Source organism: Setaria italica, chromosome IV, assembly GCF_000263155.2.
Source record: "Setaria italica strain Yugu1 chromosome IV, Setaria_italica_v2.0, whole genome shotgun sequence".
Taxonomy (NCBI): Eukaryota; Viridiplantae; Streptophyta; class Magnoliopsida; order Poales; family Poaceae; genus Setaria; species Setaria italica.
This window is the reverse complement of record NC_028453.1, coordinates 2,097,085-2,113,084: the sequence shown is the minus strand read 5'-3', so window position 1 is coordinate 2,113,084 and position 16,000 is coordinate 2,097,085. Positions and strand designations below refer to the sequence as shown.

The 16,000-nt window shown below is 40.5% G+C and overlaps 3 protein-coding genes across 5 annotated transcripts in view; 2 read left to right on the top strand and 1 right to left on the bottom strand.

The window, feature by feature from the left end:
• Positions 1–268: 268 nt before the first annotated feature.
• LOC101760125 (coatomer subunit beta'-1) lies at positions 269–9,117 on the bottom strand. Of its 2 annotated transcripts, none has more exons than XR_002677389.1 (25): positions 8,943–9,117; positions 8,798–8,818; positions 8,624–8,685; positions 8,450–8,504; positions 7,517–7,553; positions 7,105–7,430; positions 6,883–7,014; positions 6,651–6,799; positions 6,357–6,425; positions 5,684–5,834; positions 5,540–5,605; positions 5,198–5,386; positions 4,454–4,594; positions 4,298–4,372; positions 4,016–4,192; positions 3,828–3,919; positions 3,629–3,745; positions 3,165–3,279; positions 2,961–3,032; positions 2,294–2,490; positions 2,116–2,209; positions 1,907–2,013; positions 1,591–1,735; positions 1,115–1,381; positions 269–821 (listed from the first exon to the last, which is right to left on the bottom strand). XR_002677389.1 is itself a non-coding variant. In XM_004964470.4 (25 exons), exons 1-24 carry the CDS (start codon positions 8,943–8,945, stop codon positions 1,241–1,243), a joined length of 2,733 nt encoding a protein of 910 aa, XP_004964527.1. In that variant the 5' UTR covers positions 8,946–9,116; the 3' UTR covers positions 269–821; positions 1,199–1,240. The 2 variants fall into 2 exon arrangements, 1 of the variants encoding a protein (XP_004964527.1); XM_004964470.4 differs by having other exon boundaries at positions 1,199–1,381; positions 8,943–9,116.
• A 780-nt stretch (positions 9,118–9,897) lies between these two features.
• On the top strand, positions 9,898–13,905 carry LOC101759717 (DNA-repair protein XRCC1). The gene is given in 9 exon segments (XM_012845092.3): positions 9,898–10,136; positions 10,210–10,434; positions 10,522–10,710; positions 10,833–10,944; positions 11,997–12,076; positions 12,638–12,748; positions 12,885–12,971; positions 13,316–13,632; positions 13,634–13,905. Coding segments are annotated over 8 exon segments (1,050 nt in total). The 5' UTR covers positions 9,898–10,136; positions 10,210–10,308; the 3' UTR covers positions 13,662–13,905.
• Positions 13,906–15,362: 1,457 nt separating this feature from the next.
• The window catches only part of LOC101759308 (cinnamoyl-CoA reductase 1), a 3,582-nt gene continuing 2,944 nt past the window's right edge, over positions 15,363–16,000 (top strand). Inside the window, exons 1-2 of one of the 2 annotated variants that reach the window (XM_012845068.3) lie at positions 15,363–15,626; positions 15,700–15,869. In XM_012845068.3, coding sequence (XP_012700522.1) covers positions 15,494–15,626; positions 15,700–15,869 — 303 coding nt within the window. In that variant the 5' untranslated portion in view covers positions 15,363–15,493. The remainder of the gene's footprint in view (positions 15,627–15,699; positions 15,870–16,000) is intronic. The other variant, XM_004964469.4, reaches the window with a different exon arrangement.

Here is a 16,000-nt window from a genome sequence, read left to right as displayed (position 1 = left end):
TTTCTGGCACTACAAATGATCCGAATCTCTCGTACCTTCTGCGAACGACTTTCAGCATGTTCTACGGTCCCAACTCTGCAGGTACTCGGTCACCTAGCAGGAAAGTTAGTGCTGCATGTTGCCCCAACCAGTACCAGAATAACTTTCGAAGATCATGGTTGAAAACCATCGACATGTACTGCTCCAGAGCATATTCTTAGCTGTCAATATTTGGAACAACCCATGCACTTGGTGTTAAGAGTGAAGTGCACTTCTGAGTCCAACCTTATAAAACAGAACATTATTACCTTCGAAACCTTGCAAGAACCTGCACTGGTAAACAAGCAAAACAGAATCCGAGGCTAAACCCCCAATGGAATCATACATGGGCAAGCTTTCAGCCCGCGATCATATACTACATGTAACCTTATCGAATAACATCAAATTACATTGAATGGCTAGCAAAAACTGTGATCTCCTAGAAGAAGGCATGGCTATGGTAACCTGGCATATACTACATATCTCTATAAGAATTATTCAAACCGCTATTCATTACAACTGGTTCCCCCACCCGATCTAATGATTTCAGGGCATGGAAATTGGGTGTGTTAATGTTGCAAGAAGAATTGCCTATGCTGTTGCCATGAGAAGCGTTGCCAGGATGGCCAGATTGACATCAGGTATCTAGCATGCTTCCATTTGTCAAGTTTGGTCCACAAGCAAAAGGTAGCTCAGATGGCACTAGCATCAACAGTTTCCAGTGCTTCTGAATTGGCTGGCACCCTCAGAAAGAATATGTGCACCCAATGAGCTGTGCGTCCCTCTGCCCCTGTTCATGTTCACTGCAAGAAGAAAAACAAGAACTAATTACTGATGGCAAAAAAAAAGTCCATTCTGGAATCAATAATAAAGTATCTAAAAGTGTATTATGTCTTTAGGCATTTGCTCGTAGGCATTCTCAACTTCTAAGGTCCCAATGACATTATATTCTGCAAAACTAATCAGGTTTTTTGCAGTAAGCAGGAGTTGAAGGAGCACAAATATTAAAAAGGTCAAAAAAAAGGAGAGGTGAGTTGACAAGATGGTAATATATAATTGCATTTTAACCTCCTAATCAAATGCCAAAGGTGCTTACTGAGATAATTGGGTTTGTTATCTGAAATTTGGGCTACACTGGGTTTAACTGTTCTAGAACTCGGAGGCAAAGCTAGTGAATCACCATAGACAAAACTTGGGTTTTCACATTTGCGAAACTATTCTTTTAGGCTGACGCAGCTCCTTCATTATTCGTACTCGGCTGGTCCTCATCCTCATTTCCATTTACAAGAGATGTCTCTTCATGTTCATCAGCATCAACTGGGACAGCTTCATCTGTGTTCTCCATTTCATTCTCTTCCAATGCCTGAGAACAATGATATTAATTTTTTGCAAAAAATTAACAAACATGGTATAACAGTCATCAACAAGGTTAAATAATGAGACAACAGTATATCAATCAAGACCTGAGGAAAGCTCACTGATGTGAAAATGGATCGGCATAATAGTACAAGTATTTTTAACACCATAGCACATAGTTGAGAGTTGATAATAAGCCAAATTCACATGCTATACCTCTTGATCAGGCTCTCCGTTTTCCTCAGCTGGGTCTACAGATTCATCATCCTCAATTATCTGCATCCTTTTGAAAGCCTCCACAAGAGTAGTATCTGACTTCTCAGCATGGTTCAAGTACTCGTCAGCAGGAGGATAGTGGCCCCTGCACATAAAGCCTTAGTATTGCAAAAAGTTTGCTTAATAAAAAACTATGAGTTAGCACAGATGTTATGATATATTTGTGACATTACTCTGGAACAAATATGAGCAACTACTATGATTCTATGATAATTATAAGCAAATACTTTAGAACAGTTTGTGTGATAATTATTACCTTTGAGATGCAACATTTTTTTCTACAGTTAGCGCAACCTGCCAATCGTCAAATAAATTTGGATACTCAGAAGGATCTGCCAGAGACTCTGCAGCTTTAGGATTAACCTGCATACAAGGAACAGATAAACGGAGTTAAGATAATATCATTCTTTTAACGGCATCATGCTTTTCAGAACTGAGACTGAGAACAGAAGATTAAGAAATTACTTTACAGAGGTCATTTCTCCAAATTGCTACTATCTCTGAGACTTTGCTAGGAAGATATGAACGCGCCATTAATGCAGCTTCAGGTATACGATTGCTGTAGAATACACAAGATAATGTAAATTTAGCACTCTGAAAGGAAGCACGCCACAAGGATTTAATCAGAGCCAACAAGATGTACCTGTCTATGAGCAACTGTATGCAATCTTCCAATTTACCAAGCATAAAAAGGCAGAGGAAAGCAACATTGTTTTTTCCATGTTCTTTTGATAAAGAAGCAAGCTTTTCGATTCCTTCAGCATCTCCGAGAGATGAGTATAATAACAACAAGCCACTTAAATCCTTCGCTTGAAGAAGGCATTCTTCCGCCATCTCTAGCTGTAATGGCAAAGTCACACCAGTAAGCATGCATGAGCTAATACAGATGGAATATGTTGATATAGGTTATTTCTCAATTGACATAAAATGTTGCAATTAGGGATGCAAGTTTTCATTTATGTAGGTCAACCCAACCAAAAAACATTCAATTAAATTAATCCAGGTTTCAATTAAAAGGAATGGGATGCAAATGAACTGAGGCTGCGATCCAGAAACTCCCCATTGGGTGACTTGCATCCCTAGTTGCAATATTGGCCATTACCTATTCCCAACTTACCTAGAGAGATTTGGCAAGAAAATTATGTTTTGTCTAGTTTTGAAAAGACAAAAAAATCCAATCCAAAACCATTAGATCACATCTCACACTACAGGAGTGGTATTCTATCAAGAAAATTTATTCCCTAGCAATAGTTATTTACAAGTTGCAGTACCAACACCATTGCATAAGGTTTAGCCGTTTAGGAGCCTACCTTGCCTGTAGACATGGCGAGTTCGCCCAACTGCTTCCATTTAGATTCACTTTGTGCTTCTGTGGCGATAGCCTGTACAGTAAATAACCACGATTTTTTACCATGTATGTTACTTAGATTGAAATCTTGCAGCAACAAAGCATATAATACCTCAAAATATACTCTACAACATTAAGAGGAAAAAAGAGACAATCTGTTCAGTACCTTTGCAACATCTAATTTTCCAAGCTGCACAGCTAGATCAAACTTGTAGTCAGCATCAGTGGCTATCTCAAGAGCCTCTTCCAACATACCTCTAGACTCCAAGAAATGAGCGACACTGCCACATGAGGGGGAAACCAGAACTGGAGATCAGACAATAAAGTGGGACAAAAAACACAACCGATGATGAAAGCTAAGTTTATTTATTCAGTAATCTGACACTTTCATTAGTCAGTTAATTATGAAGATACACCATAAAGTCGACATGTAGTTTTTACAACTTGACTATATGTACGTACCCCAAAAGGAGTCTATTTAGATGTGACAATACATATATCAGTTTAGCATGTATGACAATTTTAAAATAGAACAAGTGTCTAAACTCTAAAGCAAAGATAAATTAGGAAAACAAAAAAGAATAGAAACAAATTAATTAATCATTTTGGCACAAAATAATAACCACAAACCTATTATATTGTGCCTTTGGTATGGATGGTAAAATTTCATTTGCACGTTCCAAATCCCCGCGCATCACAAGGGTCTTGTACTCAATCAAACTGAGAAGTAATGTGTACCCAATGACACTGCAACAAGTATATAGTTAGTCACAGAAATCAACAACAGATGCTACAGAGTAAAGGAAGTAATATTTTCAAACAAACGTACTTAAACTCCTTGTCAATTAGATAAACTCGACTTTGGTTCGCAAGATATCCCAACAGATACATCGGGCGATCCAAGTGATACATTGTGGTGACCTGTAAATGTAAAGCTTATAACTATGTAAACAAATGAAGTTACGACACATAATGTGCCCATATAGAGAAAACAACAGAAGAATACACTATCTTTACCTCTCCACCAACACAATAATTTAGGCGCCAAGATGAATTGTTATATATGAAGCAGTCTCCAACCCAAATCCCAGTTCGCACTCTCTCATTGACCTCATGAAGCAGCTCAAAAGCATCTTCGACGCCTTCTTCATCCACAGGCTTTCCACCTTCTAGATAAGAAGCAACAACATCTCTCTGCAGAGCACAAATCAACAATTATCGTGTCATCATCCCCATCCATCGCAAAATGGAGATCTGGAGAAGGAAGCAAAACAATAATTTAAGGATACAATATCTTACATTGTACTTGAGGATGTAGAATGACGTATCACTTGCTATTGCAACTAGGTCACCGCTATCAGCCCAGTAAAGGTTCTACAAGTGCATAGTATAGAAAGGTTAATAATAAACTCATACATTTGAAATTCCCACCAAAGAAAATAATAATCGACCCACCTTAACAGTGACATCAATTCGACGTATTAGTCTGCAATCAGCCCAGTCATAAAAGCAAATGAAGTCACTAGAACACATTGCCAACAATACCCCACCAAAAATACGCTCCGCTGAAAATGAAGGGCGGATAGTTTTCTTCTCCTGAAAATCAGATAATTCAAGTCAGGACACAATGAAAATGCCATAAAGACATTTTTTTTGGAAAACCCACAAGAAAAGGCACCTCGATCACATAGCAATGTTACCTTCACTTCTACAATGTCTAGGGCAGCTGAATGGCTTATGAATGTGGACGGACAAGGTGCAATACATGGAGCATAAATAGGCCCAAACCCCTAAGCAATATATCTAATCCTATCTCCAGCCCTAACCCTAATGGATCTGGGTGAATAGGCACAGTTGGCCCAGCCGACTGTCCATGACAGTGCAATAGAAGGACTAAAGGAGTGTAAATAATAGATCTTGAATAAAATGCAAGCCTTAGTTTAAGAAATCATGGGCAAACAAACTAAGCGCACAAATCAAATAGCATGTGTAGAGTTTTATACTAAATTAACTCCAGACTCCAGAGTAAAGAAACCTTAGTTGATTAATGGAAGGAAAGAATACTAGAAGAGTCAGGTGCATAGGTGCAGGGTGCATATTTGCAGATGCCAAAACAGTAGGGCTGAGGTAATTATGGAAGAAATGAGACACTTGCATCTGAGAAAGCAATTCATTATAGAAGTTCAGTAGACCACCTACCTGAAATGATTTATTGAAAATTTTTATTCTTGATGTGCTTTCCCTGATTGCGTATTCTCCATCTGATGACCAAACAAATTCCAATGCAGATCCAAATGATCTATTCCTCCAAGCCAATGCAGTATAAATTATGTATTCGCCATCTCCACATACGACAACGAATCGGCCATTAGGGTTATGCTTCAAGCTCTGACCAAACCAAAAGATTAATCAAAATTAGATTAAAGGAAAATGATCACTGCCAAATAAAAAGGAAAACAAGTTCAACCATTTAACCACACTATAAATCTATAGTAGTAACAAATTTTAAGTGCAAAAGAGCATAGTAGCATCCGAAAGTACCTGCGGGTATAGATCACAGCTTCCTAACTCCTTTACAGCCAGGGGTAATCTTTCTCCATCTGTGATCTGATTTGCAGAAGAAAATAATCAGTCAGCAAGTGCATTTTCAGTTATTTCATTCTATAATGAAAGAGACCAACTTACCTCAAAGCCTGCACCAACAGTCTTAATATTTACAGTTTGTATTTCATTATGTTTCGCCCAAATGATTTTCCCACTGGTATCCATACTCGCTACAGGTACTTCACGGCCCATTTTTATCATAATAGTTCCCTCATCATATCCAATCACCATCCTAGACGATAGCCAAACAGTATACTTTTCAAAATCAGAAAATACATAGTAGCACAAAATTGGGGAAAATATAGAGAATGCATATAAATAGGATCTCCTAGCTATCCAAATATATGAAGAATGTGAATGACTTTCTGGCATCAACATTGCAAGAAAGATAAAAGCGAACAGGATAGAAGACATGAAATTATAGCAACTGCCATCAGTCAACATATTGGGTTTTGATGAAGTGTGGAACAGATATGGTAATGCAATCAACCATACCACGTTGCCTGTGAAGGTCTCAGCCAACTTTAATGATACTCTCTCGAAATCAAACATAACGTAATTGATAAAGAGTATTTCTAGTTCATTTACAAGAAGCACTACACAACTATTACATATCCACCATTAAGAAACACGTTGTGTATGACACTTCTAATCAAAAGTACAAAGTACTATATTAATAGCTAGCATCCATTACTCCATTATAACTGACGGCACTATTGGAGAAACAGTAGAATGCAAATGATCCTACACTTACCTTCTTGATCCCTTCATGTATCCAACAGCCCAAACTCTCTCAAGGCCATAGTTTAGTGTGTTCTCAAGTCTACAAAACAATTAATGAAATAAGAACAAGAACATCTCACATTGACAAAATTCTACGAGTAACACAAGTAGTGTTCAGACTTATTAATCAGTATAACACGTTTTCCAGATTATCACAGAGGCATAAATAATTTAACAAACAGACAACATTTGTGATTTCAGTAAGCAAAACAAATAGTACTTCAGTTTTAGTTAAATTAACTGCAACCATAGAGATAAAAGCAACCTATAAGTCGTCGAATGCCATATACGAACTGTGCCATCTTCAGATCCAGTAATGATTATAGGAAGTTCAGGATGGAAACAGACAGCAGAGATGTTATGTGTATGCCCTTCAAGTGTCTGAACACAGCTCTTTGTTTGGTAGTCCCACACCTAGTTTGCCATAAAATGTAGCGCCTTAGGACCACATAGAACAACCAAACATTCAAAATATACAGTGGGGTACAAAAACATACTTTTGCAGTGGAGTCATCAGAACCAGTGATTAAATAGGGCCTGTCGCCACCAGTGAAGTAGTCAACACAATTAACACCCTTTTGATGTCCATCAAGTGTAAAGTTTGGATCTGGAGAACCCAAACTCCATATCTGTCATTTCATATATGAAAGTATGAATGAATCAGATCACACCATGAGTCATTCACAACTAGCATGATGCTGCATATCAGATTTACATACCTTTGTAGTGCGGTCAAGAGATGCGCTTGCAAAGGTGTTGGTATCCTTTGGATTGAAAGTAACCTGCATCACATAATGTGAATGTCCCTCGAAGATTTGAGTGCACATCCACCCTTTATCCCAGTCCCACAGTTTTATCAACATGTCATCAGATGATGACAGAACATATGGTAGAGTTGGATGGACAGCAACACATCTGATGTAATCAGTATGAGCCTCAAAAACTTTAACTTTGTCCATGGTATTGTAGTTGTAGACACGAATGAACATGTCATCTGCACCAGCTACAACCCATTGTTTCCTTGAAACAAATTTGGCCGACCGCACTGAAAATAAGTTTAAATATACACTAGCATCATGTCCAGCCACCATGTAAGTTCTGCTTTCATGTGAACATAAGCGTTCTGCATACCTGGCAGTTCCGAAACTTCAAATGATTTCACCATAGCCTGTAAAGATACACACAAACAAACATATTAAGGAATAAAATTCTGAGGAGACAACTCTTATTTTGTGAGAGAACAATACATAAATATCTGCTATAAGTGAAATGCTAAAATTGTAATAGTAAATCGTATAAATTATTTCCATTTGTGACAAATACATATAACTCATATAGTTGTATCCTACTTTCCCAGTAACAAGATAATATTTCATAAGGCGTACTCATAATTTTATAAAATCATTTTGATTTCTTACTGTACCTAAAGGTAAATCTACCGCTTTGTACTGAAGCATATAGGCCTCGCAAGACTGCAGGTGCATATGCATGCTGTCCAAGTAGTTCAAGAATGCAGACTCAGACATATATTGGTTTGGATTCACATTCACATAATTACGATGGTGATATTGGTGACAGCTATGAAACAGAAACATGTCATATTATAGAACAATGTAAAATGTCATTAGGTCAATAAATCATAATGCAATCAGGTCACAGAAACATAGACTGGGCTAAAAAAGGAGAGTGAATGTAATTTGATGGGCCACTGAGCAGCAGATGGAATTAAACTACCTACAGGAACCCAGGAACAAGTATTTATTGTTTCAAACCATATAGACAGCCTCCAGGTTGCATAACTGAACAATATGTAATGAGAGCAACAAATAAGCAACTTGGTGATCATCAAATTCTTAAAGCTCATAACTGAATCCAAGACATGCAAAATTCTACTGAACCAAAGATTACAATTTCATAGATCATTGCAGTAGCAAAAATGTCTGGAACAAGGCTCCAGCATTGAGAGTATGAGGCCCAGCTTTATGTTTGGTTTGTGTCTTTACTTGCTGGCATCAGTATGAATTCAAGCACATAGCGCTTATGAAACTCAGCTCGAGGCCTTACCTGTGCCTGATAATCCCAGATGCAGACACTCCCCGAGTAGAGGCTCGACAGAATCCTGCACAATGCAAAACCTCATAAAATTAGCAACAAGTAGAAGTAAATTAACACTGTACGCACAAACAGCAGAAATGGCTGAAAATCAGTGAACGGCCCCAAATCGGAACCGAAACTTACCATGGCTCCGTGGGGTGAAGATCCACCGACTTGACCCTCTCGGACCGTTGCGCGAACTTCCGCTAATCAGCACCAGAAAACAAAATGAAACCGAAATCAGCGCAAAATCAAAGCGACACGAACAATACACCGGCGACGTGGGGGCCGAGATCCAGTGAGGTCCGGCAGGCGCACCTTGATCTCCAACCTGAGCGGCTGCAGAAAACACAGGCAGGAAACAACATTGGTCAGATCTCTGCGCATACGTCGCGAGCTGGGCTCGAGGAAAACCGGCGAATGGATTGGAGAATCGGGAGCGGGCGGGGTCAGATCCGCGTACCATGGTGGCGACGGCGAGGACGGCGCCGGGTCGAGCCGAGTGACTGGGCTAAACCCTAGAGATCCCCAGCGCCGACGGGGTGGTGGGGCGCGGCGAGGAGGGAGCGAATCCGATCGCGAGCTGCGGAGGCGCGGAGCGAGGAGCGAGCGAGGGGTGGAAAAAGGCACTGACAGATGAGGGAGGTTTTGTGTGTAATTTAATTAGTTTTGATTCAAAATAGCACCTGGAAATCATTGTGTTCCCCAAGTGGAAATTTTGGTCAATATTTGGAGTATTATACGCTAATATAAACATTGTCATTTAAAAAAAGTTTTGTATCACTATCACGTCACACTATAGGCTACAATAAGACAATTTAGGATTTATTCCAGTGTAATCTGATTTATTTTTATTTTTACAAAATTCAGTAATTCATGTATAAGTACACACAACCTACCATCAAGGGAGGCTCCACTGGAAATGGCTACATCATCTACTACTGATACCGAAAATACAATTAGCCGAAAATCTGAGTTGAACCAGAAACTTAAATAGGGGTAATTTTTACAATAAGAAACCTATTAGTTTGGAGCTATCTTTTTTTTATTCCTTTCGTTCTTCTCTCCGTTTCAACCTCGAGTATGTGCACCTCAAGCTTAAGTAAAATATTTAAGTGCCTTGTTACGTAACTTTATGTAAATTTTAAGGCAGGTTCATCCACTAAAATCAACCCATCATAACACTATCAGTTTTTAAAATAAAAACATGTTCTTCAATCGAGCTGAAAATTTAATTTTGGTTTATCCAAAACAATACTATTTTAGTGATGTTTATACGAATGTTTTATTATTTTGGATCTGAAAAACATTTCGTCATTGTATATAGAATTATACGAAGTTATTAATGCTTTCATTTTTTTAGGACAATTAATGCTTTCATTTGGATCCATCACGGCCAGACTTGGGCCAAAATCAGGTTCAGCCCAGCCCGGCACCGGCCCGACGCTAAACCTCCAACTCTCCAAGCACCTCCGTGTTCTTCGTCGCCGGCGGTCCAGCGCACGCTCCCACGCCGCCGTGTCCGCCTCCGGCCTTATTCTACGAAAGCACGGCAGCCACCCTGGTAGTCAAGTTGCAGTCCTCCCCCTTCCTATCCGCTGTACTGGATTGGTGTGGGGTGGCGATTCATCCGGCCTTGGGTCGATTCCTTTAGCTGGTAAGGAACCCTAATTGCTCGAATTCAGTTTGTTAATAGCCATTAATTATTTGTTAATTCCTTGTTGGATTAGTGGTGCGTTCAGCGAGCATAAAGATCCGTCGGTCTCAGTTGACACAATAGGGCTTTAAATTGAAACCGAAGAGTGGGTGCAGTTCGTTTTTCCAATAAAATGTCCACGAGAAGCCTCCCTTCTTGGATGGGTTCTTCTAAAGATGGAGAGGACGATTCAAGCAAGAAGAAACATGCAGGCACGTCCCAGAAGGCTCAGAAGGGGTCTGATTTCTCCAAACTTCTGGTACCTAGCAATTGGCCGCTGCTACATTTCAGATGTATACTGTTCTCTTTGTGTGTATACCTGTGGTGATTCCGAGTGTCTGGGTAGGACGGGGTCGTCTTTGTGCTGTCAGGGTTTGTGAATCCGGAGAGGGGCATGCTGCGGTCACAAGCATTGGATATGGGGGCAGAGTATCGGCCTGATTGGACATCGGATTGCACCCTTCTTGTTTGTGCATTTGCTAACACCCCCAAGTTCCGACAAGTTCAGGCGGATAATGGAACCATTATCTCAAAGGTTTGTTCTCAGTTATTGTCTTTCTTGTGAATTTCTTGTCAGCTCCTTCAAGCAACAATTCTTTTCCCATAAACTTTCAGAACTACAAAGTAATTGTTTCTGGTCCTCTTGCCTTCTCTCAGGATTGGATCTGTGAATCCCACAAGCAAAGAAAACTTGTGGACATTGAACCTTACCTTATGCATGCTGGAAAGCCATGGCGAAAAAATAAGGAGCCAGTTGAATCTGATCAAGGTAAGAGATACTTTCATCAGAAATAGGTATCACAGGCAATGGATCCTATACTGCCTTTTAGCGTTTACTCAGATACACGTCATTTTTGGGTGCTGTCCTGCATGTCCATGAATTTTGTCTGATATACATACTCAGTATCTAGATTAACCCCAAAAGTTTGATAGTTGCATATTTCTATGGAGTTCGGGATCATGTCAGCACATCAATAATTTGTAACTTATTAGGTATTTAGGTGGCCCAAAAAGATTGTTGTTGTGTACCTATATGTTTCTATCATCTAGTTCTCAATGAACATTACTAGGTGTATAACTGTTGCGCCAATAATGTTCTGCCCAGCGAATTAAGCGTACTCTTGTCATATTTGATCAGCGTTTATGTTCCTAATGTGTTTCCCATTTGCTCAGTAAGTATTTCCAGATATTAATTTAACCATCCTTCATATTTCTCCTGCATTTCAAAGGATGGTATTTTTGGAAACTCCATTTTAAAATCAACCATATATAGCTTCAACTTCAACTTCACATTTGTCATGCAATTGCTGTAATTCAGGGGTGCTCATTTAGTCATAGGCATACATGCCAGAACCAGACGTGTATGTACACCTTTTAAATGGACAAAATATGCTTTTTTGGCTTTTTCTCAAGTTAACAGTTCACTAAAGCCGTCGTAAGAATTTGTAATTTTGGCATCCTCAAAGAAGCACCACATAAGATCCTGTAAGGTTTGTGGTCTGCTGTTGCAGTTTTACTAACCTGTGGCGCGGCTGTTTTTTTAGTTGAGGTGTGGGTGGGTGTGGGTGTGGGGTTTCTGTACTCGGGGAGGGTCTTTCCAGACTCGTGTAATCTTTTTCTACCTTAATGAAATGACGCGCAGCTCTCCTGCGTAGTTCGAGAAAAAAAAAAGAAGCACCACATGATGCTCATTAATGATCTGTTAAAGATGAATCAGCCTTGCAGATTTGAGTGCTTATCATTTTTCCTTGTGTCAATTCGAATGGAATCAATCAACTAAAATGTATTTATTTGTAAATTGTTTTGGTCCTGCTGATTTAGATCAGAAAGAGATGCATAAAGAGCATAAAAAACAAGTTCAGCAGTCTCACGTCAAGCCATCCACCTCTGCTACCTCAAAGGTTTGTTTATTTATGAAATATACCTCAAAGGTTTGTTTATTTATGAAATATCATTTCTGAATTTTACCTAGTAACTACTATAGCTGGCTAGTTGAATATGATATCAGCATATTGGTAAAATACTTCCAGGCAACCTGAATACTTCACTTATCTGATGGCTTCAGCTGCTCCTCTAGCTATTTAATGTCTATGTAAAGTATTCCGTTTTGCTAAGGAACATCAGTATGTATGAAACAAATTTATGTGTTTGTTAAGCGTTGAATCCACCAAATATCAAAGAGAATAATGACAGTTATGGAGCTGTATCTTTTTAATTAATAAGTAGTTCATTGTTTGTTAGGACAGGAAATCCAGTTAAATCTTTTTTCTTGCCAAAGCTCATTGATTTTTCTCAGTGTTACTTGTTTCCTTGTGAAATGCCATAAATCAGAGAACTTTGAGTTCCTGTGAACGTAATATCTTGTTTACTCTTTTGATAAATAGCTTGATGATTCTGCTGCATGTTTTGGTCAAAAAAACATCACACTAGTTTCTGGGGGTTTTTTTACCCTTTTTCTACAGGCAGGACATTCAGACTCTGGAAACAAACACTTCTCTCCCTCAAAAATAAAACAATGGGCAATGGATGATTTGACGCAGACTGTGTCATGGTTGGAGAGCCAAGAAGAGAAGGTGGGTGTGCCTAGTGAAAAAACTGCATCTATTTATGTTGTACATCTTTGTCTGCTTGCCCAAGGTTTCTTTTAACAGATAAATCTAAAGCTTGTTTTGCTGACTGACTTGTCTATCTCTTGCTTCTTCCTGATAGCCAGAGCCAAGTGAACTGAAGGCAATAGCTGCTGAAGGGGTTATTACTTGTCTGCAAGATGCCATAGAATCCCTCGAGCAAGGCAATGTAAGCACTGCAATATCTCCTTTTTCATCTATGAAGTGCATGCATTTGCATTGATTATCTACTACTGATCATCAAATATTGTGCTATGTATGACTGATTTATATTGGAATGCATGTAGAGTGAGGCACTGGTCTTAAGTACTTATCTTGAAAGATCAAAATAGAAATACTTGCCTATGCTCTAGGTGGCCACTCATGATCTGGGTTAATTGTCACTGTGATTATACTTCCATTAAGATCCTGAATAGCTTGAGTGAATAGTCAAATCCAGCAGAGAAATATCTTCTCCATATTAGTTTGTTATTTTTCTTACCGAAGGAGTGACCATGATAAACCTGTTTTCAGGACATCAAAGGAGTGGCGGAGCAGTGGAGCTTCGTCCCCCATGTTGTCAACGAACTGCTGAAACTGGATGGAAGCGGAAAAGATGCATCATTGCCTAAAGAACAACTCTCGCAATTAGCAATCAAATGTAAGAAGATTTATCAGGCCGAGTTCGTGCGCATGGACAGCGACAACAAGAAGGGGAAGAAGCGTCAAAGCAGCTCGCCGGTAACAGAGCACCGCAGGAAGACAAAATCGAGTGATGATCATTACGACAGTGATGACACGATAGAAATGACGGAGGAAGAGATTGATCTCGCCTGCAGACAGCTCCCTGGGCTATGCGGATGATACTGAGCTAGGTTAGTTGAGGTGCGTCCTTCCTCTGAACTCTGAACAGGAGAGGAAGGATGCTGGATGGCCGTCTCCATTCTTTTCCTGCTGCCACCCAAATAAACTGTGGGAATTCGGTAGTTAGACACATTGACGAGTTCAGGGCTGTAATGTGGACTTTGCTCGTATGCAAGAACCGTCTGTGTGCGTTCATGCAAATGTAATGCACCTTTCAAATTATGCTAATCGCTCGATCCAGGCTGTGGGCTTACTTAGTATGGTTCAAAAGTCATCACTTCAATGTTGGGTTGATAAGCACCCAGCCTTGTGAGGTTATTGGGTTAAGTTTGGGCTGGTGGTATCCGGTTGCTTGGGATAATCAAACATGACTGATCCACTCTACACGTCAGCGCTGCCCGCAAGTCAACAGGCGGAGTGCTGGTTGGATGCCAAGTATTCGGGCTCTAACACAGGCCCCACCTACCAGTGGAAGCTAAACCGTAACATGAACACCTGCCCAGCCTTGAACCGGCGGCGCTTGGTGGCATGGGCAAAGGTTCCCTGATTAACTTAACCTGATGGATAATTTGCTGGTGCAAGCCATTCAGATTCAGCCCAAGAAAAAACGATGCTTCTCCTGCCCAAGTCATCCGAGGTCCAGCCGTAACAATTACGTCGGATTATTTTTTATTTGGCGCATCATTGAACTGAACTGGGTAAGCAGATTTGGCGGTGTAGTTACCGTGGCTAGTTAGGATACCCAGTGATAAGCCCCCATAGCTCGATACCAAATAATTCTATCTTCTTCGTGCGTTAGCTGCACATCAGCGATAAGCCCCCATAGCTCGACATACTCAGCGATACCAAATAATTCTATCTTTCGAGCTTTACCTCTGATCTGGTCCTATATATATGCTTCAAATAATGAATTATCCCCCCTTCGAGGTCTTGTCTGGATAGAGATTATTCCTTTTCAATCTATATGGATTGAGATGGAGTGGAAGAAAAAACTAGTTTATTTTGCACTCTAATAATCCATGTTTATTGGACGAGAATAAGTTTATCAAAGAATCCCTGAGATTGAGATAATGACAACGAGACACAATTTTTTTTAACAAGGATCAGCCTTCCAGCACCTATATCCTCCGAGAAATGGCAATGACTACAAGCTCTAAGCTCTCCTCCCCAGTGATCAGCAGCTGCCCTGGTATATAGTATCACCATAGCCTCCACCGCCACCCAAACTTGCCACCAAATTATCTCATGGTTGGAACGGTGGTGCCCTCATATTTACGAGCCCTCGTGATATAAAGTACGAATTAAACTTTATATGTAACCACAGATTATATCAAGTCCTAACTAACTACTTAAACTCTCTATTGGTAAACTTCTACCTCTGTCTACAAATATAAATATTTCTAAATTTGTTCTAGGTCAAATTGTTTTAGCTCTGACCATCAATAATGATAAAAATTAGATTAATAACAAAAAAACGATGATATTAGGTTCATCGTGAAACCAACTATCATAGTACCATTACTTTTGCATTGTGAACATTTATGATTTTTTGCTATTGATGGTCAGAGCTATAAAAGTTTAACTTAGTAGGATAAACATCGAAATATTTGGAGGGTACACATGTTCAACACCTATTCTAACAAGTCTCCGTTTTTTTTTCCCCTCATCAGTCCCATAAGGCACGGCGCTGAGGACGAGATTGGGAAAAATTCCCAGGAAAGAAGACCGGATAGAAACTTTTCACTACCGCCAAAAAATGCCGGCCAATCGCTCCGTGGTTGACCGACCACAACCGCAAAAGAGAGCTGCGCTGAGTTGAGCCGAGCAGGGGGGGAAGCAGGCGAGCGCATGGAGGAGACGGCGGCGGCGGCGAGGAGCACGGTGTGCGTGACCGGTGCCGGCGGCTTCCTCGCGTCGTGGCTCGTGAAGCTCCTCCTGTCCAGCGGCCGCTACGCCGTCCGCGGCACGGCGCGCGATCCTGGTATATCCACCATACCTTGCTCGATCCGATTCCTTGCTTGCTCCCAGCAGACTGAGCAACCAGAAGTCTGTAGGTGATGGCAAGAATGCTCACCTCATGCCGCTGGAAAACGCTGGGGAGAGGCTGCAGCTGTTGAAGGCTGACATGCTGGACTACGGCAGCGTCGCCTCCGCAGTCGCCGGCTGTGAGGGTGTTTTCCATGTCGCCAGCCCTGTCCCATACGGCCAGCCCTCCAATCCTGAGGTGATTATTACAATTTACAAGCACATGGTTTAGTTCGTAGTCATGCTACAGTGCGGCTGTGTAAGGGTGGGGGGGTAGGGTTGGGGTTTTTCTCGACTTCGTTGAGGAAGGATCCCCCCCCCTATCCCCGG

What these genes read in the sequence shown, in the direction of transcription:
- LOC101760125 (XM_004964470.4), bottom strand. An exon ending in CTGATGACTCCACTGCAAAA is followed by an intron (nt 6,800 to 6,882) that starts GTATGTTTTTGT and finishes ATGGCAAACTAG; the next exon opens with GTGTGGGACTACCAAACAAA. An exon ending in CCAAAGGCACAATATAATAG is followed by an intron (nt 3,280 to 3,628) that starts GTTTGTGGTTAT and finishes CTCATGTGGCAG; the next exon opens with TGTCGCTCATTTCTTGGAGT.